Source organism: Rhinolophus sinicus, linkage group LG07 (genome assembly GCF_036562045.2).
Source record: "Rhinolophus sinicus isolate RSC01 linkage group LG07, ASM3656204v1, whole genome shotgun sequence".
NCBI lineage: Eukaryota > Metazoa > Chordata > Mammalia > Chiroptera > Rhinolophidae > Rhinolophus > Rhinolophus sinicus.
Window position 1 is genome coordinate 63,948,267 of NC_133757.1, and position 27,916 is coordinate 63,976,182.

Consider the following 27,916-nt stretch of genomic DNA (forward strand, 5'->3'; position numbering starts at 1 on the left):
TGAGGCTGAGGGTCTTCACCTCCCTGCATCTCCTGCACCCCAGTCCTTGGGGTTACTGAAGGACAAGTGGAACGGTGGTCTTCTGAGAGTGACGTTGAAGGGTGAAGGAGTTTAGTGTCCCTGGGGCCTATTTAGGCAGCCAGCCCAGGACCTTCCTCCTCCCATAGGTCTGTCCCTCTCCCCTGCACTGCTAGGCTGTGGCCACTCTGAAGGTGGAGCAGCAGAAGCGCAATGAGGCACAGGGAATAGGGAGGTAGTGTAAGGACCACATGACAGGTCCCTCAGCTGCATTTAAATCAGGCTCTACTGCTGGGATCTTGGGTAAGTGGCCCAGCCTCTCTATGCCCAGTTTCCTCAACAGTAAGACAGGGGAAACAGAACCTACACTTCATCAGGATTGAGTGAGGATTAAATAAAACAGCACATACAACACCCCTGCCACAGTGTTTGATAAATGAGTCTGTTTCCTGCCATTGGGGAACAGAGGACCAGAGAGTTAGGCATGAACCCAGAGATAACTTGGCTCCATACTCAAGGACAGCCATGAATTATACAGGCCAGAGGGCTGGGAAAAGGGGTCTGTACCTTGCAGACCCTGGGAAACTTTCTCTTCTCTAAGACTCCGCTAACTTCTAAGTTCTTCACCACTAGATGGAAAACACCGGCTTTAAATTCCCCTTTTAATCAGACAGGAAAAACAATATATGCATAAATAATATTTACTCTGCAGACTGGAAGACTACCTCCTTAAAAGCCTCAGAATGGGAGAGTCAGAACAGGCCAGAGGTTTCAAACTCAAATGACTGGAGAGCCAGGCAGGTGACATAAGTGTGCAAAGCCAGCCGAAGGGAACCTGCAATGACCTGGAGAGTGTGTGTGTGCTGACTAAAGGCCTTCAACTAAAATTTAAAAGAATTCTCTCACCCTGACAAAGCCCTTCTATAGCACCCATTTCTGCTGAGGGCTGCAGTGAGAGGGTTCTCCCCTCACCCCTTACTTAACAGAGACCAAGACTGGAGCCCAGAGAGAGGCTGCGATTTGCCCACGGTCACGCAGAACCAGGCTTGTGTCCATACTGGGGCTCTTCCCCTCCTTCAAACACAGAGCCGTTTGGTCACTGCAGAGCAAGTGCTGGCAGCTCCTTAAGTGGAAGAATTTCTCTTCCTTTCCTGGGGTACCTGGGTGAGTGGAGAAATTACACAATAGGGAGCAGGCTGCTGCCTTTCCCCTGATGCCCTGGTCTTCATCACCTCATCCCACAGCCGTCTCAGGAGCAGAAGCCAACTTTCCATTGTCCCTGGGACCTTCCACCAGCCAAGACAGAGCCTGGAATCACAATGCCCACCCAAACCGAGGGACTAGCCAGGAAGCCAGACTGCCCCTGTACCTTATATTTGCTCTACACAAGATCCACAACTGCGAAATGAAGATAAAACAACACATTTCACAGATGATGATAATCACATAGCGAGCACTTACATTGATCGCTCTTACTATGTGCAGGCACACTAAGCAGTAGATTCTAGTATTGCCCCCATTTTACAGATAAAAGAAAACTGATGGACAGAGCAGTGAAGTAATTCCCAGGCACCCAACTAGTAAGTGATGGAGCTGAGAGCCATCTCCGTGGTCTGTATCTACAGCCACGTGCATCACACTGCATCACAGTGCTTCCTTGAAGTGGGGGTCATGTAGGGGAAGAAGCTGGACCCAATGCTAGTTTGCTTTTGAGGATAGAAAAATGGAAGGAATCCTCTCGGACTCTGGAAGAAAGAGACAAACCATAATCTCCACACAAGTCTCCCAACCTCAGCTGCCTCAGAACCTCTCTCCTGCCAGCCCGAGGACCAGAACATGGACTCCATTTGCCGTCCAGAGTACAAGATCTTTTGGGGACACACTGGAGCCAGGGCAGCTCAGCTTGTACGCTGAGAACCGGGCGTCTAAGCGGGTGCGGCCCTCTCCGGAGGTGAGCCTCCCTTAAGTCTCTGATGAGAGCAAAGCGGCTGGGTCCTGCTCGGGGACTGAGCACTGCGCCCACACCGGCTTTCTCGCAGCTCCAAGAGAGGACCCAGGCCACATCATTTCCGGAGCCCACCGGGACTTGGAGGCAGCTCTGGAGATTGGGGGTTGGGGTAAGGAGGTAGGGAAGGGGGCGGGCCACGCAGGAGCGAAGAACTGGGCCTCCTCCGGTGCGTACAGTGACTGGGAGGAGTTAGAAGGGGAGGAGGTGGAGCTGGGGGACCAGGACAGTTAAAGAGGAAAGGGGGAATACTGGCTGGGAGAGGGTGGTGAGGTAGTGTGAGAAGGTGGGAGGGACGGCTGATATTCCGGGTCTTGGGTGGGGGCAAGGCGACTTTTCCCTTCAATCCCCAGATGCTCAAAGTCAAGAATTCTCTGCTGTGACATTCTCCCGAAGGGCCGGTAGGTCGGAACCCGCCCAGCAGTCTCCGCGCCTCCCCCTCCCTTTCCGTGGGTAGAAGGGGCCAGGGGGCGGGGCCAGAGGGAGGGTTAGGGGATCTGTACCTTGCGCCCCTCCCGTCGCCCTCACAATTCATCTGCTGAAACAGATGGTCGCAGCTGCGGCTCACCTCGGGGGCTCCTTGCCGGCTGTGCGCGGAGATCCAGGCTGAGGCGGAGATCTGGAGCCCCAGGCGACCCCCCTCTCCCGCGGGGTCGGGATAAAGCGGCTGCTGCGCGCCCCCTCCCGGGGGGAGAAAACCGGGCTCAGACCTCACGGGTCCAGACTGGGGTGGGGCGAGGTGCGTGAGCGTAAAGCCTGCTCCTCGAACGAAACACCCATTATTTTCAGGGGATTGGCCGGGACTCTCGGTACCTAGACTCCTTTCTGGGTTTTCAGTCTTCGCGCATCTGGAAAGGGGACCCCCCACCCAGCCGCGCCCCGCCCCTGGCCCCCGCCCCGCCGACGTCGCATTAGCATGAGCGACGCAAGTGGCCGGGGCACCACTGGGGGCCGAGACTCGCCGCGTCACAGCCACGAGTGGAAAGGGGAAAAAGAGGAGGCGGCGGCGGAGGAGGCAAGAGCCAGCACGAGGGGAGGGGAAAGAAGCAGCGGGGCGAGCAGCCGGCGGTCGGGCGGCAGGGGAATGCCCCTCGGCCCGCGCGGGCAGCCTCTTAGCGCGGCGGGGGCGGCTCCAGACGCTCCTGAAACGCAGCGCGCTCAGTCTCGGTCCCGGACCCCTCGGCCCGCCTTCCCTGACCACCATTGAGCCCTGCAGCGGCTGCTCCAGGGCTCCGCTCCGAAAAGCGGCGGCGCCTCGCCGGACAGGGTCCTTGCCTTTCCCGGGGCGCAGGGCCATGAGCCCTGCAGCCACCTGAAGCACAGGGGGCGCTGCGCGGCGCGGACCGTGCCCCCGAAGTTCTGCGCCCTTATCTCTGTACTGCAGGGCTCCGGCGTCCAGCCCCGGCAGAGGCGTCTTCGGAAGAGCGGCCGGGTGGGGCAATGGAACCCGCGGGCCAGGCCCGGGAGGCCGCCACAAAGCTGTCGGAGGTGGTGGGTGCGGCGTTCCAGGAGCCCCGGCGGCAGCGGCGCCTGGTACTGGTCATCGTTTGCGTGGCGCTGTTCCTGGACAACATGCTGTACATGGTCATCGTGCCCATCGTACCCGACTACATTGCCCACATGCGCGGAGGCAGCGAGAACCCCACCCGGGCTCCCGAAGTGTGGGTGCCCACCCTGCTGCCGCCCACTCCAGCCAATGCCAGTGCCAACATGGTAAACAGCTCAGAGTCCCCGACGGCCGCTTGGCCGGCCGGGTCTGCCCTGCGGCCCCGCTACCCCACGGAGAGCGAGGACGTGAAGATTGGGGTGTTGTTTGCCTCCAAGGCCATCCTGCAGCTGTTGGTGAACCCCTTGAGCGGGCCCTTCATCGACCGCATGAGCTACGACGTGCCGCTGCTCATCGGCCTCGGTGTCATGTTTGCCTCCACTGTGCTGTTTGCCTTCGCGGAAGATTATGCCATGCTCTTCACCGCGCGCAGCTTGCAAGGCCTCGGCTCGGCCTTCGCGGATACGTCTGGCATTGCCATGATCGCTGATAAGTATCCTGAGGAGCCCGAGCGCAGTCGCGCGCTGGGCGTGGCGCTGGCCTTCATCAGCCTAGGAAGTCTAGTGGCACCGCCCTTCGGGGGCATCCTCTATGAGTTTGCGGGCAAGCGCGTGCCCTTTCTGGTGCTCGCCGCTGTGTCACTCCTAGACGCGTTGTTGCTGCTGGCGGTGGCCAAGCCCTTTTCCGCTGCGGCGCGGGCACGGGCCAACCTGCCAGTGGGCACGCCCATCCACCGCCTCATGCTGGACCCCTACATAGCCGTGGTGGCCGGCGCTCTCACTACTTGCAACATCCCCCTCGCCTTCCTCGAACCCACCATCGCCACGTGGATGAAGCACACGATGGCGGCGTCCGAGTGGGAGATGGGCATGGTCTGGCTGCCGGCCTTCGTGCCGCACGTGCTAGGCGTCTACCTCACCGTGCGCCTGGCGGCGCGCTACCCACACCTGCAATGGCTCTACGGAGCTCTCGGGCTGGCAGTGATCGGCGCCAGCTCGTGCGTGGTGCCCGCCTGCCGCTCCTTCGCACCACTAGTGGTCTCGCTCTGCGGCCTCTGCTTCGGCATTGCGTTGGTCGACACGGCTCTGCTGCCCACTCTCGCCTTTCTCGTGGACGTGCGCCACGTCTCGGTCTACGGTAGCGTCTATGCCATCGCCGACATCTCCTATTCCGTGGCCTATGCGCTCGGGCCCATAGTGGCGGGCCACATCGTGCACTCGCTGGGCTTTACGCAGCTTAGCCTTGGCATGGGCCTGGTCAACCTGCTCTATGCACCTGTCTTGCTGCTACTGCGTAACGTGGGTCTCCTGACGCGCTCCCGCTCCGAGCGCGACGTGCTGCTTGAAGAGCCACCGCAGGGTCTGTACGATGCCATGCGCCTGCGTGAGCGCCCTGTATCTGACCCTGACGGCGCATCTCGCACCACACCCGGCCCGTTTGACGAATGCGAGGACGACTACAACGACTACTACACGCGCAGCTAGCAGCCCCGCTCCTCTTCCAGGCCACCCACCCCTCGGGTCAAGGTGTCTGTTCTGTCGCGCACTGGCCAGCTCAGGCTCAGGGCCCACCCCTCTCCCCCCTGCGAGTATCCAAGCGCAAGCCCCTGTCTTGACTCCCCCTGCCCGGGTCCCCTTTCCATGACCCTTTCTGTGTCCCTCCCCCTCTCATGCAGTGGGGCGTGGAGCACCGAGGCACGCGAAGCGATGCTCTCCTGGTACAGAAGAAGAGGAGCTCCAGCCTCCACCTGGGGGCCACCCTGTGTAGAGCTGTGCGTCTGTCTGTTCCCCCTTCTCTTTCTCTCAATGCCAACATGGCCTGCTGCACAGCAGTGTCTCCAGTCCGAATCAATAAATCATATCTGCCCGAGACCGAGTCTCTTTACTGATGAGGGTGGGCAGCCGGGCACAGGGCCAGAACAAAGGGGAGGGTGAGATGGGTCCAACCCCAATCCAGGTCTCAGACTGGCGGGCACGCTGAGAACCTGTGGCTCTTTTACTACCTGGAAAAGGAGCAAACCCAACAAGGGCTCTAACCCACCGACAGCCGGCTGCACAGGACTCCCTCAGCCCGCGACAGCCCCGCCCGCCCAGGCCCGGCTGGCAGAGAACCCGCTCCCTCCAGGTGCGTAGGCCCCGCCCCTTGAGGACACACCTTGCATCAGCCGCCTGGCTGTGAGGCGCCGGGGATGGAGTCGGGCATCCTACCCTGTCCAGGCTCCGCAAAGGAGTAGGGGCCAAGCTGTTCTGGGCAGAAGTCCGCTCTTTGGAAACACACGTGTATGATGTGTGTCTTCATTAGAGAGCCGGGGGAAGAGTTGTCCGTGTGTCTGCTGTGTCTCTGTCGTGCAGATCTGAGTCCGGACTGGAGAGGGTGCGAGTGTGGGGGCTAGTGCCAACCTCCCACCCCTACCGCGTCCTGAGTGGAAAGAGCTGCCCAGGGCTGTCAGAAACGTCTCCCTTGAGTGAGGGTCCTTAGGAGCCCCAGATCCGCGTTTGTGTTCCACTCCCAGTCCTGGAGTCTGTGGCCTGCTGAAGGCGGCAGAGGCCTCCCATTCCCGCGGGTGGAAAGGCTGCAGGGTTGAGGAATACCTGTGCGTTAGACAATGCCTGTGGGCATCTGCATGGTTGGTGTGTGCACGTCTGTTCTCAGTCTGCATGTCCTGCTGTGTGTGTTTGTCTAGACAGGGTCTGTCTTTGTGGGTCTGTCTGTGTGTGTTTGCGTGTAAGGACCTATATGTGGGGTAGGGGAGGAGAGCTTTGCCTGGGAGGAGTGTCTGCTTCTGGCTGTGTGTCTTTAAGCATCCCCAGGTTCGTGTCCTCCTGCCCCCCAATAATGCCAGCAGGGATGGGGTGGAAATAAAAAGGACGGAGGACCTGCCGTGATTAACAAACAGGTCTTATCATTATTATTGTCATCATCTTCATTTTCAAAGGAGTTGTATGGTTTGAGCCTGGTCTAGAGGGTGGGGAGCGCACAGATTTCCCCAGACCCAATCCTCCTCAGGGTTCTGCAGAGCAGCCGCCAGCTAGGATAAAGGGGTTGGCGGAGCGCGAGGACTGAGGGCAAGAGGCATGGGCGGGGCAGTGTTCCGCACGCCCTTCTCGGTCCTGGATTCTGCTGCCCTTGTACAAAGAAGTGCGAGCCCGGGCAGGGGGCAGGGAGGTGGGTCCCGGAAGGCGGGGTGTGGGGAAGAGGGTGCGATTATAGAGGACGGAGAAGAAACGAGACGGGTGGGGCTGGGAAAGGGAGGAATAGAAGGAAGGGGAGGGAGGAGGAACAGAAGAAGGAGAGGACGGGCGCGGCTAGCTTGCTAGCAGCCAGTCGGGAGCCCACGGGGACCCAGCAAAGTCGTTGGAGGCTCTGCCACCGACAGAGGCGGCAGTCCTGTGTAGAACGCCCCTGAAAAGCCAGTATTTGTATGAGCAAGAGTAACTTTATCTTGGACACTGGGTGCTGTGGAAATTCCCCATGAAGATAAACAACCACTAGATGGACGGTGCAGCAGCTGCATGTACTGATAGGAAACAAGTCTGTGAGGACTGATAAGGTGACGTCATAGGGCTCTATTGAAGTCCTTACAATCTAGGACTTTGACAGCTCAGAGAGCCGGTCGGACTGAGGTGAGCGTGCCGCTCCTCTGCTCCACAAACCTTCTTGCTTGGTCAGATTCAATCGAGCCTCTGCGAAGCGACCTCCCAGCCCAGCCGCCCTGCACACCGGATTCTAAGTGACTCTGGGACTGGTTCGTTATCAAAATACTTTCCTAAATTGTTATTGCTATATTGATGGCCGTATTGCTGTGATTATGCTGTGGTGTGATGCTGATGGTGCCGAGGCTATTCCTCCCACAGCCTTTTCTGTGTGAATAAAAGAGCACACTGGAAGGCACGACACCTGTGTGTTTGCCTTAATTCTCGCTCGAAGCCACGGCTACCGCGGAGGCCTCACTCAGTGCCAGGTAGATCCTGGGGGTCTGCGAGTCTCCTGGGGTTCGTCCCTCTGACTTGCAGGAAGAGACTGAAGCGCGGTCTTTGAGCCCAGCAGACGTTCATGACAAGTCCCCGCCCCCGCTCTGCTGACACGCCCCCAGATCCTTCCAGCTCACGCTCCCGCCCCCAGCCCTGGTCCGTGTGGTGCAGCGGCGGCCGAATCTGCAGAGCGGAGGAGAGCAGGTGAGAAAGGCTGGGCTGGCGGCGGGCAGCGCGGGGAGCGGAGCTCAGAGACCAGAGGGAGGCTCGGTCCTGGGCCCGTACCGGGCTGAGAGGCCCCAGGACTCGCGGAGCCCTCCAAGTCCTGAGCGGCATCCGCCGTCGGGGACCGCCGGCAGACTGAGGGATCCCGCGGCTCTGGTGCTTTCCCGCGCAGACCGGGGTCGGGGGTCGGGGGTCGGGAAGCTGGATGCCGGATGACGAGACATTAGGGGGAAAGGACTTAGAGCGGCTTGATCATTAGGGATCCGTGGCTCCACGTGCGTGTCCTCACTTCTCCTGGACCTCCATCTGTTGAGTGCCAAAGTCTGCACTTTTCTGTCCCCAGTCGAAGGGTCCTCAGGTCTCACCCCGACCACCGGGAAGTGCCGGCGCACTGGTCTCTCCCACTCTGGAAGAGGCAGGAGGTGGGGGGCGGGTGCTATTTTAGCAAGTATAAGCGGGGTCTCAGGGAGTCCCTGGAGCATGTGGACAGCCTGTGGTGCCGGCCGAGCTGGGGTTGGGCCTCTAGGGCAGAGCGGAGAGATCTCTACAGGAAGCCTTTGAAAGCCAGGCTGGCGGGAGGGCACCGCCAGACCGACAGACAGACAGAAAGATACACCCTCTAGGCTCCAGCCCAAGGGCCAAGGAGGAAGTGCTGCTGGCGCAGGGACCTCCGCTTTGGCTCCCAGGATACTATCCTGCTTAGATCTGGTGGGACTCTCCCAGACGTGAGGTCTCTGAGGTTTCACTAGCATCTTCCCGCTATGGAGCTGGCTCCGGACCAGAGCAAAAGGAGGGGCATGGGCAGCACTGTCTCTAGGGCCTTTACCAACTTGGCCTCACCTTTCTTTGCCCCCTCAAAACCCTGTCGGCTAAGGGTGGACCCTCACCTGCCCATTCTGTCAGTGGGTAGCGTCAGCCCCTACGCTCCATGGTGCCGGTGGTGGGTCTGAGGACCACCTAGTCCTGAGCGTTCTGGCATAGTGCCCAGAAGGACTCTACATTCTCTGCCCCGCGCTTCCAGGCAACCCTAGGCTCCTCCACCCTGGGCTGGATTCATCCATCTTTCTGTATGCTCTGTGTTTGAGTCAACTGTGCCCATGCCCATCCCCAACCTGGACTGTGCCTGCCTGGGGTGGGGGTGAGGTGAGGGGTAGAATGAGCTAAGCATCAGCTTTAGGATCTTGGGAATGAATAGGGGATGGGTGAGTGGAAAGCATGGGTGTGTGTCTCTACGGGCTTATGCTTAGTTTAGAGGGATCTCTGAGGTTAGAGATTGGGCCCCACTGGCCTTAAAAACTGGCCTTTGCCTGGCTCACTTCTACTGTCCCTTCAAAATTAATCCACCACGCTCCAGGCTGAGTCAGGTGGCCCCCAGAGGCCTGGGCTGCCCAGCTTCCTGTTCCACCTCAGCATTCCCATGCCACCCACACTGGTAACCTTCAGGCCAGAGACTGCCTAAGTCACAGCCCATCCAGCAGGCCCCAGGGTCCTCCCTACCTTGGCCTCAGGCTAGGCTCCCAGTCAGTCCAGAGAGCCTTCTGGAACCCAGGGCCCTGGAGGGCCTTGCATTCACTCATTCTGGCATATATTCATTCAGGCACGTATTCATGCACGCATGCATTTCTTTTACTCAGCTCCCCAGTACTAATCCTACTCCATGCCAGGCACCCAGTGGGTCCCAGAAATGAAGCACCGAATACTGCAGGTATGGTCTTGCCTTGGAGAAGCTGAGTCTAATGGGAAAGAGATTTTAATCTGCACACATCTATTGGATCCCAGGCAGGAATAAAGCAAGCGCTCTGCCAATGGCCGCTCGTGGATTTGGAGTGGGCAAGCCCAGCCCTGCTTCCTCCCACACTGCCGTGGCTGGTCAGTTGAGCCTGGGTTACAGAAGCCTGGTGGAGCAGTTAGCTGGAGGTCAGAGGGACTGGTCTGGAGGCCAGGAGATTGGGGCCAGGCCTACAATGAGACTCGTGTACAGACAGTATTGTCTAGCTCTGGCTTCCTCACAGGGTGTGGGCAGGTATCACTGTGAGAGAGGAAGGGTCCATGGCAGCTCTACGTGGCTGGTTGTGTTGATGCTTCCCTGCTTCTTGGTCCCCAGGTCTGCACCTCTGCTTCCTCAACCAGCAGTCACCAAGATGCCCATCCTGGAAAAAGCCCCACCTAAGATGGCAGCAAAAACTCCCAGCAGTGAGGAGGAACCTGTGAGTGACTTTTGGAGCCCTCTCTCTTACCCCTGCTCTCCGCACTCACATGACCTTGCTTCCAGAACAGTCCTGGGTGGGACTGGCCCCCAGACCTCCATTGTCCTGGGCATGAGACCCAGGCAGCAGGGTCTCATGGGTCTGTTGAGGAGTCTGGGAGGGCCTGGGGCTGGGGACTGGAAGTGGCTTCAGGGGGTGCTATGCAAATGCTGACAGCCATACTTCCTAACCCCCAAGGCCAGGAAGAGCCCTTGACCTGGACCAGGTACTCTTGTTTTCTCCCAGGACTTCCTCCAACCCCAAGTCCCACTTCCAATGGCTTTGAGCCCAGTGGCGTTGCCTTCAATAGGCTGAATCCCATACTCTAAGCCTTGTCACATCCCAGCCCCTGCTGTTGTCACTAGTTCAGCCCTAGAAGCTTAGTCACCATCTTCCCCACTGCCTTGAGACAAGCCACCCTTCCCTGGGCGAGCATCCTCTCTCTCAGCCCAGTCCCCTTCCAGACTGATAGAGCAACACATATGATCTCCAAGGAGTTACATGTGTTGGTTCCTCTGCCACACTTGCCTTCTTGACACCTCCGTGACACCCCCACCCCCACCCCAGGCTTCATTTGAAACCCTGATTGGAACTTTCTGGCTTGTCCCCATGAAGTTGTTCACCACATTGTCCTGTCTGCTACAGTTGACAACACCTCTGTTGTTGCTTCTGCTCCATGGCCTGTCCCTCCCTTTAGACCGCGGCTGCCTTGAGAGCAGCACCATCTCTCCATGGAAACTGAGTACAGCTTGGCTCACATAAACTGCACAGGAAACATGTATTGACCTGAGACCCCCAGGGTCCAAAGACCCTCATTAATACAAGTGCCTGCCTCTGTCCCCATTGTAGGCCAGAAGCCCGTGAGAGTCTGGGAGGAGCCCAAGGGGATGAGACATCAGAGTAGAGATTCTTGCCTCATTCCTTTTTACCCATCACCAATTCCTCATGGAGGGGAAGGCTGAGTCCCAGGGTACTGTCAGAGCCTCAAAGAAGGGTGGCCTGTTTCTAGCAGGGGCTCTAGTCAGATCTGCTGGCACTCTTAGCCAAGCCACCAATTGGGCTGGGCTTTCTGTAGGTGCTTGCGCACTCGCCCACCACACAGACCCCCCAGGCCCCGAAAGAAAGAAGAGGGAACCAGAATGGCTGGGTGGGGGACCTGGACCTCGCTCTCTGGGAGTGGACTGGACAATGTGAAATGCTGTCAGACCCATCCTTCAGTGGTCCCCAGGGCAAAGCAGCCCACAGTAAGCACTGACACCCACCCCTCCTCCTCGGGCAGTGAACTCTAGACACAGGCTCAGACAGGTGGAGGACCCCCATTCATTCATCAATGCATGTTCACTTGGTCCCATGTGCTCAGGGCAGCTGTAGGGGCTCCAGCCTGTGCAGCAGCCGGAGGCTGTACAGCAACAGAGACAAGCTTCCACATGCCCCTTCACTCCTCAGCCTACCTGAGGCGGAAATTCACTGCCCGCACCTCCCCACGGAGGAGAAACCCCTGAAAGAAGGTAGCCCACTATCTGGCAACTTTGTAAAATTTAAGCAATAAGATGAAAAATCCTGGTTTCCAATTGCAACCAGCTAAGTGAGGAGGAAGGAAAGGGGATAGAAAAGAGAGCAAGGGAGAAAGGAGAGAAGAGCCAAGGAAGAAGGAGCAGAATGAATGCTGGATGAAGACTGGGCTCAGGTCCCAGCTCTGCCTCCAAATTGCTGGGTGACCTTGGACTGTCCATTCTCTGGGCCTAAGTTTCCTCATCTGTCAGTGAAGCTAGTCATAAAATGGTTGAACACATATGTGAGATTGCTGGTAACACAGCTGGTAACCTGGGAAGCACAGGGCCCAGACAGGGAGGACATCAGGGGGAGTCGTACTCAGACTCGCTCCTCACTTTGGGAGCCCCCAGAGATCATGGTGTTCCCCTTAGGAATCCCTCCGGAGGGATGAAGACAATAACATAACGTCTAATGGTGTACCTATTTGGGGCCAGTTTCTCTCATTTAATTCTCCCTGGGCCCCTCTCAGGCAGGAATTGTTATTTATGTGCTATGGAAGGACTGTTTCATCTTAGACCCATTTGTTATTATTTATAAGCACTTTTATGTCCATGATCTCTTTGATCCTGTGAGAGGTGGAGGTCAGTACCCCCATCTGATGAGAGGAAACTGAGGCACAGAGGGAGGGGTGAGCTTCTCGAGATCACACAACAGGCTCAGGGCATGGCCCCGGTCTGCCTGGGGCCAACATCAAGGTGTTTCCACAGCACTTTGTCCTCTCCTGGAGGCAGGCTGGGTGTGGGAGAAGGCAAACAGGAGCTTCCTAATTTCACAATTCTGCTGAGTTGAGCTGAGCCCTGGAAACAGATGAGTCCCAGGACAGGGAGCAAGGATGGGGAGACAGACGCTGGGCATCGATTTGTGACAAGCATGGTCCACACAAAGGGCAGGCATAGCAAGGACTTATGAACCTCTCTTCCAGGAGCTGCCCAAACTTCCAGTGCCCCCACTGCAGCAGACCCTGGCCACATACTTGCGATGCATGCAGCCCCTGGTGCCTGAGGAGCAGTTCAGGAGGAGCCAGGCCATCGTGCAGCGGTTTGGAGCCCCTGGTGGCCTTGGTGAGATCCTGCAGCAGAAGCTCCTAGAGCGCCAGGAGAAGACAGCCAACTGGGTAAGAGCTGCTGGGAGGGAGCTGACTGGGTGCAGACAAAGGACCCACGGGTGGGGCAGAAGGCAGACATGGAGACAGAGGGATTTGGATGAAGGCCAGCTAGGTGACAAAGATGGGGCAGATAGGGAACAGGAATAGGGGAGAGACGGGGAAAGCAAGAGACAAGGGCGAGGAAGAGACAAGATGTGGGAAAGGGCATAGGGATGAGGACAGAGGGGGACACATGGGGGAAGGATGAGGACAGACAGGGAAATGGTGGGGGCGGACGAGGACAAAGCTGGAAGACAGATGTGTGAACGGGACGGGGCAGCAAAAGGTAGATATAAAGTCAGGGAAGCAGAGAGGGGTGAAAGGCAGGCATGGGAACCTCATAAGGATGGGCAGGGGACCTGGATGAAGCACCAAACAACCAAGATGGGAACCTGGGATGGAAGAAAGGAGCGAGTACAGGGCAAGGATGAAAAACAGGCATGTGGTTTGGGAAGTACATGGCCCTAGCACATAACTGGGACGCAGTGTGTGTTTGTGGAATGAGTGAATGAATGAAGTGCATGATCCAGTGACGTGTCCTGATTGTTCCTCAGGGCTGCCAGGATGGGACTGGTGTGCTCCACAGGCAAGGTGCCCATGTTTGGAGGGGTGCATGTGGCACTTGGGGGTAATGGTGGCCCCCCACTCTCCCCTGCAGGTGTCTGAGTATTGGCTGAATGACATGTATCTCAATAACCGCCTGGCCCTGCCTGTCAACTCCAGCCCAGCTGTGATCTTTGTCCGGCAGCACTTCCAGGACACCAATGACCAGCTAAGGTGAGGCCACCATGCCCCTGGGCTCATGTCTTGGGAGTCTGTCTAGGGGAGGGGTCGTGGCCCCAGCACTAGGAAGGGTAAGCCGAGCTAGTGCCTTGGTGGAGTTTTCTGAGGCCAAATGGCCCTGACAGCAGCCGTCCAGGCCATGGGGTCAGAAAGGAGGTTAGGTGAGAGTGCAGGTGAGGAACAAACACAAGGTCTTCCTCAGAATGTATTTATTTGGGGTGAGTGGGCGCTAATGGAGGGCTCAGGCCCCGAGGTGTCCGCACGGCAGTCTTGACCTGGCTGGGGCCCTGGGAGGAGGTGGGTACCCTCTGATCCTACCAGTGCTTGAGCTGGGACTTGTTGGTGGGACACACTGCCCAAGGTGATCTGAGAGGCCTCTGCTGCCCTCCAGCCTCCAGCTCTTAACAGAGGCTCTGAGGGGGTGGAAATGATTTCCTTCTCGCCAGCTGCCTTCACCAGAGCCTGTGCCATCTGCTGCAATTTCAGAGCTCACTGAGCTGCTGGAAGGGCTCTGGGCCCAATAATGACGTTGTAGGGGCCATTTACACAGGGGTGGAGCAGGAAGGAAGGCTCTCCCTATAGGATTCGCTCAGACCCAAATCTGGGTCTCTGGTTTTAAGACCTAAGTGAGGTGCAGCATGAGAACAGTTCAGAGGGAGGAAAAGAACAAACGGTAGGGCCCACTTCACCAATGGACAGGGCTCAGCTATGCTCAGGAGATCCCCACCCCCTCCTTCCTCACCAAGACCAGTCCAACTGTTTGAGGGGCAGCCTAACCCTTTCCCCTGGTCAAAAAGAGTGCAGAAGTGCATGGCTGGTCAAATGACTTCTGAGAACAGTTCTCAAAGTTGCATCTGAGTGGGTATTTTCCTCCTGATGCAATTCAGCCACGGCTCATCATCCATGAAGAGTTAAGATGACCTGGTTCTGTGGTAGGGTTCCCCCCAGGACCCAGTTTCCTTTTCATTAGCACTCAGGGAACCAAGTTGCTGACTTTTCCCAGGAAAAGGCATTTCCCAGAGCCTCAGAGTCCTGGCCCAATCCAGCCCCAGCATGAGCCTTTCCTTGGAGGAGCCCCACCCTGACTGTCCTGCCCTCTCCTGCCTGCTCCGTGGCCTCTTCTGGCTTCCTATCCTTCCTCCTCCTCACTGGCAGTCCAGTTTCCTCTCCTCCCTGCAGTTCTCTCCACAGGACCATTTTTAATCCAATGCTTGTGAAGGACTGACAACATAGGGGTGGGGGTGGGGAGGCAGCAAGAATCCCATCTGATTAGGGCACCACAGGAGACCTGGCATCTGGTGGCTGGTCACTGAGTTTTGGAAAGAGAAAGAAAGAGGGGTTGGGGGTGGGGGAGGGAGGATAGGTGACAGAGAGGAAGGAAGAAAGAAAGAAAGAAAGAAAGAAAGAAAGAAAGAAAGAAAGAAAGAAAGAAAGAAAGAAAGAAAGAAAGAAAGAAAGAAAGAAAGAGGAAGGGAGGGAGAGGAAGGTTGGAGAGCCGGAGGGAGCCTGGGCTCCTGAGAGGAGAGACTAAGCCTCATCTCTCCCTGCAGGTTTGCTGCCAATCTCATCTCCGGTGTGCTCAACTACAAGGCCCTGCTAGACAGGTAGGACTGGGCCCAACCTGCAAAGGGCGGTGCCCTGTTCTGGCACAGCCTGTTCGTTCACCTGTCTCCCTGCCACACTAGACAAGGAGCTCCAGAGGGCAGGGACCTTGTCTGTTTTTCAGCTCTATGTTCTTGGCTCCTGTCACAGTGCAGGTGGGACCCTAGCCATCCCCAGCATCAGGATGACCTTTACCCCAGCTGGCCCAACCCCTAACAGTTCCTTTCCCTGGGTTAAGCGCTGTCCGTCCTTGAGTTCTTTCCTTCTTACCTCATGTGTGCACACTCATAGGTGTATCGGACATCTAGAGAACACATGAGCAGATGGAGAAGGAAGAGTTGTTGGGTCGAGATGATGCTTAGTCACCTTGTTACCTGCCACTGGAAGGGAATGAGCTCCTCAGTCTGAGCCTGTTTACTGGGCTTCAACCCTACTGGCTTCCTTTCTGCCTTAAACAGGTTCATAAAATTATCTGTGGTAAAGGACCAACAGATTTTTTAATTTTATAAAATGTTTGTAAAACAGTACAAAAATGAATTAGAAAATGGTACAAAGGTACAAAATATGAGACCGCTGGTTTTATTATTATATTCAACAGACATAACATTCCTCTGTCCATTTGCTACAAAAGTTTCTGAAAGTTTCCTCTGGATTCCCATGTTCGCCTTGTCATGGGCGGATCATTACAGTTCAGTTGAACACCTGCACTTGAAGCAGCAGGGCTGTGGGACACTCACCTGGCCTGCCTCAAGGGACCCCAGCCCTGTCATGGCTGCCTCTTACCCACCCTCAGTGCTCAGCAGTGAGACTGCCCCTGGCCACTCCTTCCTGTCATCCTGGTTCACAACCTGCAACCCTCGCCCCCACCTACACATCGCAGGACCTGCACCCCATTAGAGCAGGAAACTCATGTCTTGTTTGCCACTACATTCCCAGGTCCCAGAATGGTGCCTGGCACAGAGGTATGCTCAGTAACATTTGTTGTCTGAAAACGTGGAAGGAAGTAAGGAAAGAAGGAAGGAAGGAAGGAAGGAAGGAAGGAAGGAAGGAAGGAAGGAAGGAAAGGAGGAAAGGAGGGGAGGAGGGGAGGAGGAAAGAAGGGAGAGAGGAAGGAAGGAGGGAAAGGGAGAGGGGCAGTGGGGAAGAAAGAGGAGAAGGAGGAGGAAGAAAAAGAGGGAGAGGGAGAGGGAGGGGAAGGACACAAGGCATGCTGAGACCACAGGATAAAGACAATTTTCTGCCTTGAACTCAGAAGACGCTTCTAGAAGAGGTGATGAAGGAGTAGGCTCTTTGAAGGAGTGGAAGGGGTTTTCTGAACAAATTAGTTGAGCACAGGGTGGGAGTGAAGGCATGCCAAGAAAAGATCAGCGTGAGCAAAGACACAGAGGGCTAGAATGGCAAGATCCATTGTAGTGCATGAGACGGGGCTGAGCAAACCCTGAGGGTCTCCTTGGCCGTGGAAATGGGGCACTGCACTACTTTAAAAAGTGGAGAGTCAAGCTCTTTGACTGACACCCTAAGGCAGTTCTAGTTTTTATGCCCTGCTTTGCCTAATCGTGTTGGGGCTGGATGGTCAGTAGAACCAATTCTGATTCCTGCCTCTCCCCTGCTCTACCCTTTCAGCCACTCCATCCCCACAGACTGTGCCAAGGGCCAGCTATCAGGTCAGCAGCTCTGTATGAAGCAATACTATGGGCTCTTCTCCTCCTACCGGCTCCCCGGCCACACCCAGGACACTCTGGTGGCCCAGAAGAGCAGTGTCATGCCCGAACCAGAGCACATCATCGTAGCCTGCTGCAACCAGGTAAGAGGCCCCTTGCTGCTGCACCCTCTGGGGTTTGGGACAACATCTGTGTGCTCACCAGTCCTGCTCAGCCCCCTCCCAGAGTCACACAATGAGCTGGGACAGAGTGGCTCCAGAGTGAGGCCTTTTGACTCCCAGTCAGTGTCATTTCTTGCTATTGGTTGGATTTTAAGAATGAGGAGAGTCATCAATTGAGAACCCCTTCCTTGGGCTCCCCGTCCAGCCCTGACCTGCCAGGTCAGATTGAAAGAGCTGGCTGGATAGGTGGCCCGAGAGTGGTTAATGAGACTGGGCGTGGCCTCAGCCCCTCCTCATACAGTTACCCAGGCCCTGGCCTTCCCGGAGACCATACACAGACAGACGGACTGCTTGACAGACTGATGGTTGGGATCTCCTTGCTTTGTTTTCTCCATTCACCAGTGTGTTTGAGATCTATCCCTGTAGCTGTATGTTGAGCTAGTTCACTCCTTTTCATGGCCAGGAAGGCATGACTGGACAAGGCCTGCACCACGTTTTATTTAGCCATTCCCTCCCTACTGGAGACATTCAGGCTCTCTAGCATTTTGCTATGGCAAAAAAGGCTGACACACACATTCCTTTATAGGTCTTCCGGGGCACAAGGGAATATGCTTGTCTAAGTCTTAGGCTAAAGTATATATTTATAAGTGCAACTGCTGAGTCATAGGGTGTGCACATTTTCTGTATTGATAGACACTGCCCCCCAACAATGGTTGTACCAATTTATTCAGCTCCCCACAAACACAATAGTATTACATGAACTAGGAACCACAAAAGCAAGTGATCTTTTAATAAAATGTAATCTGAACTTCTTTGATTGGATAAGCTTGGAGTCCAGCACAGCTGACAGAGTTGGGTTGGCCCCAAATGGGGACTATTCGGAGCCATCACATACCTTGGGAACCTTGGGCCTGAGCATCCCCGTCCATCCTCACGTGTGAAGGCTCAGTAGAGGCCTGGCACCTTGGGCCAGCTGCCATGAGTGACGTGTTTGACCTGTTTCCCCCACAGTTCTTTGTCTTGGATGTTGTCATTAATTTCCGCCGTCTCAGTGAGGGAGATCTGTTCACTCAGTTGAGGAAGATAGTCAAAATGGCTTCCAACGAGGATGAACGTTTGCCTCCAATCGGCCTGCTGACATCAGACGGGAGGAGCGAGTGGGCTGAGGCCAGGACAGTCCTCATAAAAGGTCAGCAGCAGTGCCCAGCACATCTCCACGCTCATCTCATCCTCACACCCATTGGCTTTCTGTCCTCCAGGGTCAGGCACCTTGCCTCATCCTCATTTGCCACTGCATGGGGAGCTCAGGCATCCCTCCAACTCAGGACCTGGCAGCAAGCCCTGCTGTCGGAGAGGCATCTTGATGCTGAAGGCACTTTGGTACCTTCTTATTTCATATGACAATATCCTAGCTTTCTGGGGAAGGCTGACTAGCACTGGAATTCCGGAATGTCTGAGAATACTGCGGGAGGGAAGATTTCGAGCTAGAGGAAGGAAGCCTGGCTGCAATTAAGCAGTTGTGTTTTACTTGTGGGCAGGGATGGTCCTCATTTGAGGGGTCTGAGTTGCTGGGAAAGCTGTCTGATGGGGATTTGGGATGGAGCCCACCACTGGATGGATAGTTGCTTGCCTCCTCCATGTGATTTTTCAGTCCTAGAACTTATCATTTTCAAGCTGACCTTATCCTTCTGGCTGGCTGCTCCTCTTGTGCAAGTTTCCAAGCACCCCCATAGGAAAGCTGGTAATAGTCTTAACATTTTAAAATCATCCTTCTGGGAATTACTTTTCAAATCCAAAGCCAACTGTATTCTCAGGGACTGGATGGGGAACCTTCCTTTCTTGCCCATGTTAGAGATTCCTGGATGACAGGTGAGATTCTATGAGGCTTTATCTGCCCCTCAGGCTTTCATTTGGCCAGGTGTCCATCAAGATTCCTCGAGTGTCTGTAAGCTGAGGACCTGAGCTAGGCCTCGGGAGCATAAGAGGCAGAGAGGATGAAGCCCCCACCCCAAGTCCACTTGATAGGAACAGGGGAAGAGAGGCATGTGGGGGCAGGTTCAAATACATGGTAATGCGCCATCCACCCATGTAAGGCGATGAGACAGCAGGTGCCAAATAAGTGCTCCAGAGTGGGAAGGTAGCCCTTCCAATTGAGAGGCTTTGAAACGGCTTCATTGGAAGAGATGGGAATTGAGCAAAGCCCTGTGACATGAGTGAGGGGGCAGGAGGGAGGGATAGCATCCAAGCTGGCAGGCTGACTGTGGGCAAAACTGGCCACCCAGTGGGAACGTGTCATGACCAGGAGGAGAGCAGCGTGGGCGACAAAGATGGCCATTCTGTTCGTGCTGGGAGAATGAGAAGGTGGTGGGGCCTGGCTCTTCGGCAACAGACACTTGCATTTTCTGGTCCTTCTCCCTAGAAAGCTCTTCCCACAGAGCTGGCTGGCTCTTTGCACCATCCAGAGATCAGCTCAGGTGTCACCACCTTAGGCTCTCCTTAAACATCCCTCCCCTAGCAAACTCTGTCACTTGGTCCTGTTTTCTCATCTTGATTACATTTCTCATTCTCTGATGCCAGCTTTTCATTTGTTTGATTCGTGCTGATTATCTGCCTCCCTTCCCCAGTCAATAAGCTCCAGGAGAAGAGGAGTCTTAACCTTTTGGTTTAACTTCTGAAACTGCTGTGCCAAACATAGCAAGGGCCCAATTATATTTGTTAAATAAAAGAATGAAGGGTTACTAAGGAGACTGGGCCTCAGACTTATTTCCCACTTACTAATTAACTATCCTTTCATTCAATTATAGGGTACCTGTGAGTGCTTGGTCCTAAATCGGGGGCTGCGCAGGCCACAGGGAGGTGTGAGAGCTGAGCGTGTTCTCACAGACCTAACTAAGTTGGGGAATTAATAACTTATTATTTGACAGTGAGTTAATTCCCCTAGGAGACCATGGTGTAATCAAATCCCACTCTTCTCCCCTCCAGGGACAGTGACAGGCATCAAAATAATCGCTTCTGCTTCCAGTACAATTTCTACTTTATTAGCAGGCCAGGCCAAGATATCAACCTACAGGACTGCCCAGGATTGCCTTGAGGTCTCAGTGCTTGGGCTGTGCTAATCGGAATTAATTTGTTAATGGCACTTGATCTGGCTTTCTGAATGGAAGTGCTGTTTCTGAGGGAAGCATGACAGAAAGGAGGGGGTGCACAGGCCTTCCCTTTGGAAAACCGATTAATCCAGTTAGCACTGACTGTGTCATCTGCACAGCAGGAAATCAATCCTTCACAGAGCCCTCCTCCCTGGAACGGCCCCTTACTACAGAAGGCAAATGGAGAAACCATTTAGGAAATGATTTCAGTATAAAAGTGAAAGATTATGGCAGCTTGGGTTAGGGTTGAGAGGGAAGATGGAAGGACACAGATGAGGTCTAGATATATTTCAAAGTAGAAGAGGAAGGGAAAGAGAAATGAGAGAAAGGTTCCTAGGTCTTTGATTTGAACATCTGAGTAGATGGTAGTACCATCACTGAAATGGGAGCCAGGTTGGGGAAGTAGCTACGGAATGGAGAAGTCCTTTCCAAGTGTATCAGGTTTGAGATGCCTTGAGTCATCTAAGTGGAAACATCAAATCTGATCTATGTGTCTGAAACTTGAGAAAGAGGTTGGTACAGAGATATAAATTTGAGAGCCGTCAGCACATAAGTGATATTGAAAGTCACGGACCTGGGTGAGATCATCTAGAAGCAGAAGAACGGGGACTCAGAGGTCAGGTAGAGAAAGATGCAAAGGGGATTGAAATAGAGCAGCCCTGAAGTCAAGAGAAAACCAGATGAGTCACAAAGGTCCAAGAGGGAAGGAGGGAGTGGCCCACCACATGGAATGCTGCCGAGAGCTCAAGGAAGAGTCATTGGTGACCTTCACAAAGGTCAGACTGGAATAGTAGGAAGAACCAATGGCTGTATGCTGATGGAAGCAATCCAACAGCAAGAAGAAATTGTTGATGAGGTCAAAGAGTAGACAATCAGTCAGTGTGGATGACTCTTTTCTGACATTTTGGTGTTAAAAGGAGCAGAAAAATGAGGGACTTGCTGGAAGAGGATGGGGGTCAAGGGAAGTGTTTTTAGTAGGAGGGGCAAGGGCCTGGTTGTATATAGACAAATGCATGAACGTAATGAGGAGAGAGGAGATAAATGAAAGGGTGGAATTCTTGCAAAGACAAAAGGAGATGGAACCCAGAGAATAAGAGACCTTTGCTTGGTTCAAGGAAACCAGAAACCTGAGTCCTAGGTCTATGAGATTGTGCTGCGGTGACAGGAGTACGAGCAGGTTCCCGACTGGTGGCTCAGCTCAGCAGAGCCACATCCAGGAGCTGAGAGAGGCAGAGGGTAGGATTCTGAAGACAAAAGAGAACACATGAAATAGCGTTTTGGAAAGTGGGAAAGAGAACTTACTCATGAAGCTTGATAAGATTTATGGACTGTGTTGAGCTCATGTTTAAGGACTTGAAGTCATACATTTTAGGAGAAACTAATTAGTACTGTTTGGCAATCCCCTCTCCCCTCAATGTTCAGCGACTCAGGTTCAGACAAGGAGAAGGGGGATCACCAGGTTCAGCCATGGTTGGTGAATATAACTGAGGGAAAGAGGGGAAGGTGTGGCAAAGAATGTTGGAATCTGAGCCCGGTAAGGAGGTATAGTAGTCTGCTCAGGCTGCCATAACAAAGTACCACAGGCTGAGCAGCTTAAACAACAAAAATTTATTTTCTCACAGTTCTGGAGACTAGAGGTCTGAGATCAAGGTATCAACAGGGTTGCTTTCTTCTGAAGCCTCTCTCCTTGGCTTGTGGATGGCCATCTTCTGCCTATGTCTTTACAGGGTCTTTCCTCTGTGTGTGTCTGTGTCCTAATCTCCTTTTATGAGGGCACCAGTCATATTGGATTAGGGCCCACCCTACTAACCTGACCTCATCTTACCTTAATTACCTCAATAAAGATCCCGTCTCCAAGTATAGTCCCATTCTGACGACCTGAGGGTTAGGACCTTAAGAATTTTGGGAAGACAAAATTCAGCCCATGACAGGAGGGACGTGAAAGACAGAGATGGATAATGGATTGCGGAAATAGTAGTGGGGCTGATGGTTTGGGGGATGTCAGTGAGGTAAGTAAGTCAAGAGGGTGGTCAGAGGGCGGATGCTTGAAATTGAGACTTTGGGTGGGGAAGTCAGCTCCTGGTAATGATGAGTTTCCAGAAATGATTGTGGGAGTGGGTGCTGAGGTTAGAATGTCAAAGTTGGGAGGTTGACAGGCTGAGAGGAGGATTCGGGCTGGGTCATCCACAATGACATTCAAGGCACCTGAATGATGATTGGAGTCGTGATGGGAGGAGGAAGGTGAACCAGGAGCTCAGCTCAGCATGGTGGGGAGTTGTGAGGAGGTAATGATAATAAGGGCACAGCAATAAGGGGTGATGGTGATGGGGGAATCAAAGGCTTGCCATGTGGCTCCAAAGGGAAAGGGGGAAAGTGGAGTCGTTTAGAAGCAGAAACAGAGAGAAGGAAGCCACCTACCTGACCTGGCCATGGGGTACATGAGAGTGAAGGAAAACAATCTGCGAGAGGGCACAGGGATGTGTACCCTCAGGTGGTGCCACCCTCCAGTCGAGGCAGAAGGTTACAGAACACTTTCAGAGAGTTTAATGATGCAGGGAATCAGCCATCACTTGTCAGGCTTCATGAAGGGTTCAGAAAGGAGGGAAGGAGTGGGTGTGAGGGCTGAGCCCATGCAGGAGCCACCAAAACAGCAGGACATATGCGTACCGGCAACAGACACAGGGACAGGGTCATCATTGCAAACAATGCTGCCAAATCCTTAACTTCTGGGAAGCTACTTTGTCCTAGTTGCAGGCATGCATGCCTGGTTGTAGTTGTGGGGCTGGGGATGTCTTTCAAGCCCATGGCAGTATCCTAATTAACACTGTGTGACAGGTGCTTTTCAGGGCATCTCAGCTAAAGTCCCAAGGTCTCCACCCCTTTTCCTGGGACCTGGGCAGAGACCAGTGCCTATGGGCACTGGGCCCTGGCAGTTGCTGTCCGGCAGGAGACCTCAGTCAAACTGGGTTCCTTTTGTCTTGGCAGAGGTCTATAGAGAGGCCTCTGAGCTCAGACAAAAGCTGTCCCTGAATTCTCACAGGGTCAGCTGAGGCCCAGCAGGGCAATCGGTCGCATCCACCCTCTCTCCTCCAGAGAAGAGGTGGTCCGTCCCGTCCATAAGCTCCCAGCTCCTCTGCCCAGCCTTCTTTCTGTGACATTGAGAGGGTGGAGCTCATGGAGGTGCAGTCACGGCTACCATGGCACAGCTAATAGCAGTGGAGCCAGATGTCTGCTGCAAAGCCCATGCCCTTTCTCTGTGCCTGGTGTCCCCACAGCCCCACAGCCTGTCACACAGAGCCTCTTACACAGCTCACGGAGGACGTGGTGCAGGACCAGTGTGTGTATTTTGTCTCTGCTGGCAGCCCAGTCATGCACAGCCAATGCCGAGAGCCCTCCTGGGGTGCCAAGGACTACAAGTGCCACCAGAAACACCACTGCCTCCAGAGGTCTGCGGTCCTTGTTGACGGAGACTGGAATATGCAGAATTGTTAGAACAAGAGCGGATAGGATAAAACCAAAGGAGTTCTCTGACAGGCATACTGAGGGCATTTGGGGGCCTCACCCCTCTGCCCGTCACAGCCCAGAGGGCTTCCTGTGCCAACTGAGAGTGAGGCTCAGCCAAGGTGGGCTGCTGTCTGTGTGACTGGGGCTGGTCGACAACATCAGGATCATCTAGAGATGTCTTAAAACAAAACACAAAAACAGAGTCCTTGGTCCCAGTGATTTCCCAGTGGGACAGGAGCGGGCCACGGAATCTGGATTTGTAAGCAGCCTCCTGTGCAGCCCGGCTTGGGATCCCATATTCAGATGTTAGCGGCTACTGTGCATCGACCGCCCCTTGATGCTGGGCCCTGTCCTGGGCACTTTCTGTCCCTTGTCGCTTTAGGTCTTCATTATAACCTGTGAGGAGGATTTCATCCCCACGGAATGGAGGAGGCTGTGTCTCCTACTGATCGGGGTAACCCCACCCTTAGAGGTGTCAGCTGTGGAACTAGGACTGACGCAGTATCATCTGCCCCGCAAGCCTGCAGGGGTGGGATTCAGGACCTCAGGAGGAACATCCTCTCAGGACCTCCCTCCCCAGCGAGCCGCGAAGCTGTGGCTTCCTAAACCCAGGAGGAGCCAACACCGTTATCCTGCTCTGGAAATTTAATTAGACATTCAGCCCTGAGTCTGGAAGGCTATAGCATTTGTCAATTTGTAGGAAAAGAATAGCCAGCTCGCAGAGCCCCCCTCCCAGCTTTCCTGGGTGCTACCAAGGAAATCCTGCCAACAGACTTGGAGGCAGATGTCTCCATTTATACAGTCCCATAAATATTTATCCCCAGCAGCCATTTAGAGCTGAGCCACTGTTTTCAAGGAGGGAACTGACAGAAGGCGGCTGCATCTGCAGAAGGCCTCGGTCATGGTTTACAAGAACCACTTGGGATGGGGCGTTTTGCTATTTAAATATTGTCATCCAGAGATAGGCAAGTCTGCTGATTTTAAAACCAATTACACATTAGCAGGAACAGCCTCTCTGATTTAATTGGCCCAGAAATACCCGCGGACTCTCCAGGTTGAATACTGTTCTCTTTCTTGAGGGGAGGTGGGGCTGGAGCCAATGCCTCCCTCCCACCATGGAATCATGAAGACTTTTATGGACCAGAGCATCCACGCAGGCAGAGGTATGTGGTCTAGCGTGAGAAGCCTGGCCTTACCTGACATCCCTGCTGTCCCTGGAGCGTGGCTCCCTAGGCTGGGATATGAAGATGGCAGCCCCTCTCTGTGGATAGTACTGAAGGGATTCAGAGAGGCTGCAAAGCAGTGGTCTGGTGTCTGGCACACAAAGAGAGGGTGTTCGCTAAATAATAAGTTTCATTAGATTTGGGCAAACACTCTGGGGACACAACCTCTCTGGAATAATCTGGTGAACTGGAAATGGGCACCTGTTGAATGGGCACCGTCCATGTGGTCGGAGACAGTGGCTGTGGCATCACACTGAGAACCTGTACTCTGTGCGTGGAACCCTAACCCTTGTTAACTCTGGGGTGCTCTTTTGCTTCCCTCAGGCTCCTCACACACCATATGCTCTGTGTGCACTGACCACATACACCTCTCTCCTTTGATTTTTCCATGGTTGCCATCACTCTGGCCCTCACTTTCCATGAAATCATGGAATGATATTTGGGGTACAATGGTATTTGGGGCGACAAGGCAGCCGGAAGGTGTTGTTTTCCTATCTCCTGACCTTTCCATTCACCACCCCTCCCCTGATTCTGAAAGTATAATAGCTCTTTCCATGTGCCTTTGTGGAAAGGGTGATGAGAGCCCAGAAGAAGGAGTAATTGATAGCTTTTGAGAATTTTTTTAAATTATTAAATTAAACATATTTGGGGATAATTGTACATGCACATGCACTTGTAAGAAATAATTTTGCCCATACTCTCCCTCTCCCCAAGTGGTAACATCTTGCAAACCTCTAGTACAACATCACAACCAGGATACTGACTTTGAAACAGTCAAGATACAGAACATTCCCATCCCCACAAGGATCCCTCATGCTGCCCTTTGTAACTACACCTACTTCCTGCCCCACTCCTCCTTAACCCCTGGAAACCACTAAACTGTTCTCCATTTCTATAATGTTAGTATTGTTCCTAGAATGTTATATAAATGACATCATACAATACATGACCTTCTGAGATGGGCTGTTTTAAAGTTAAATTTATTGGGGTGATATTGGTTAATAAAATTGTGTAGATTTCAATGTACAATTCTATAATCATCTGTATATTGCATTATGTGTTCATCACCCAAACGTAACTATTCTTCCGTCACCATATATTTGACCCCCTTTATCCTCTTCTACCACCCCCTCTCCCCACCTTACCTACTCTGGTAACCACTAAACTGTTGTCTATATCTATGAGTTTTTGTTTGTTTATTTGTTTGTCTTCTTTGTTTGCTGCTTTCAGTTTTATATGCCGCGTATGAGTGGAGTCGTATTGTTCTCAACTTTCTCTGTCTGACTTATTTTGCTTAGCATGATAATCTCAAGATTCATCCATGTTGTTGCAAATGGCAGTATTTCATCTTTTCTTTTGGCAGAGTAATATTCCGTTGTATATATACCACATCTTCTTTATCCATTCATCTATCGAAGGACACTTTGATTGTTTCCATGTCTTGGCCACCATGAATAATGCTGCAGGGAACATAGGGGTAAATAAATCTTTACAGATAAATGTTTTCAACTTTTGGGGGTAGATACCCAGAAGAGGGATTGCTGGGTCATATGGTAATTCTATTCTTAATTCTTTGAGGAACATCCAAACTGTTTTCCATAGTGGCTGTACCAGTTTACATTCCCACCAGTAGTGTATGAGGGTTACTTTTCCCCCACAGCCTCTCCAACACTTGTTATTATTTGTCTTGTTGATGATAGCCATTCTAACAGGTGTGACGTGGTATCTCATTGTGGTTTTGATTTGCATTTCTTTTATAGTTAATGAAGTTGAGCATTTTTTCATATATCTGTTGGTCATTTATATGTCTTCTTGGGAGAAATGTCTGTTTAGTTCCTCTGCTCATTTTTCAAATTGGATTGTTTGTTGTTTGTTGTTGAGTTGTATGAGTTCTTTATATCTTTTGGACATTAGCCCCTTATCAGAGGTGCTGTTTGCAAATATATTTCCTCATTTGGTTGGTTGCCTCTATTTTGTTGATGGTTTCTTTTACTGGGCAGAAGCTTTTTAGTTTGATGCATTTGTTTAGTTTGATGATTCATTTGTTTTAGCTTTTACTTCCTTGCCTTTGGAGTCAAATTCATAAAATCCTGTCTAAGACCAAGGTCCATAAATTTAGTGCCTATGTTGTCTTGTATGCATTTTATTGTTTCAGGTCCTACATTTAGGGCTTTGATCCAATTTGCGTTAATTTTGTGTATGGTGACAAATAGCAGGCTAGTCTCATTGTTTTATTTATGACTGTCCAATTTTCTCAGGACCATTTATTGAAGAGGATTTCTTTTCTCCATTGTCTGTTTTTGACTCCTTTGTTGAAAATTATTTGCCCATATGTATGTGGTTTTATTTCTGGGTTCTCTATTCTGTTCCACTGGTTTATGTGTCTTTTTTTTTTCTGCTAATACCATGCTGTTTTGATTACTGTCACTTTGTAGTATAATTTGAAGTCATGGAGTGTGATACTTCTGGCCTTGTTCTTTTTTCTCACGATTACTTTGGCTATTCAGGGTCTTTTGTGATTTTTACAAATCTGATGATTTTTTTGTTGTTGTTCTATTTCTTTTAAAAATGCCATTGAGATTTTGATGGGGATTGCATTAAATCTTATATTGCTTTGGGTAATATAGCCATTTTGACTATGTTGATTCTTCCAATCCGTGAGCATGGACTATCTTTCCATTTCTTGTGTCTCCTTCAATTTCTTTTAATAATGTCTTGTAGTTTTCAGTGTATAGCTCCTTCACTTCCTTTATTAAGTTTATTCCTAAGTATTTTATTATTTTTATTGCAATTGCAAAAGAAATTGTTTTCATTTCTTCCCCTGAAATTTCATTGTTAATATATAGAAATACAATGGATTTTTTTCCATTGATTTTTGTATCCTGCAACTTTATTGTAATGGTTTATTTTTTTTAATAGTTTTTGGTGTCGTTTTTATGGTTTTCTATATAAAGAAACATGTTGTCTGCAAAAAGTGACCATTTGACTTTTCATTCCCAATTTGGACGCCTTTTATTTCTTTTTCTTGATTGATTGTTCTGGCTAGGACTTCCAATACTATGTTGAATAGCAGTGGTGAGAGAGGGCATCTTTGTCTTTCCTGATCTTAGAGGAAAAAGCTTTCAAT

The 27,916-nt window shown here is 52.7% G+C and overlaps 2 protein-coding genes across 2 annotated transcripts in view; both read left to right on the forward strand.

Moving 5' to 3' along the window:
* The first annotated feature begins 3,032 nt into the window (after positions 1-3,032).
* On the forward strand, positions 3,033-5,438 carry SLC18A3 (solute carrier family 18 member A3). Its single transcript, XM_019730149.2, has one exon. It carries the CDS (start codon positions 3,464-3,466, stop codon positions 5,051-5,053), a length of 1,590 nt encoding a protein of 529 aa, XP_019585708.1. The 5' UTR covers positions 3,033-3,463; the 3' UTR covers positions 5,054-5,438.
* A 1,419-nt stretch (positions 5,439-6,857) lies between these two features.
* Positions 6,858-27,916, forward strand: part of CHAT (choline O-acetyltransferase) — a 56,627-nt gene continuing 35,568 nt past the window's right edge. The window contains exons 1-7 of the mRNA XM_019730114.2: positions 6,858-7,744; positions 9,870-9,972; positions 12,488-12,679; positions 13,368-13,486; positions 15,043-15,096; positions 16,718-16,898; positions 17,928-18,105. Coding sequence (XP_019585673.2) covers positions 7,623-7,744; positions 9,870-9,972; positions 12,488-12,679; positions 13,368-13,486; positions 15,043-15,096; positions 16,718-16,898; positions 17,928-18,105 — 949 coding nt within the window. The 5' untranslated portion in view covers positions 6,858-7,622. The remainder of the gene's footprint in view (positions 7,745-9,869; positions 9,973-12,487; positions 12,680-13,367; positions 13,487-15,042; positions 15,097-16,717; positions 16,899-17,927; positions 18,106-27,916) is intronic.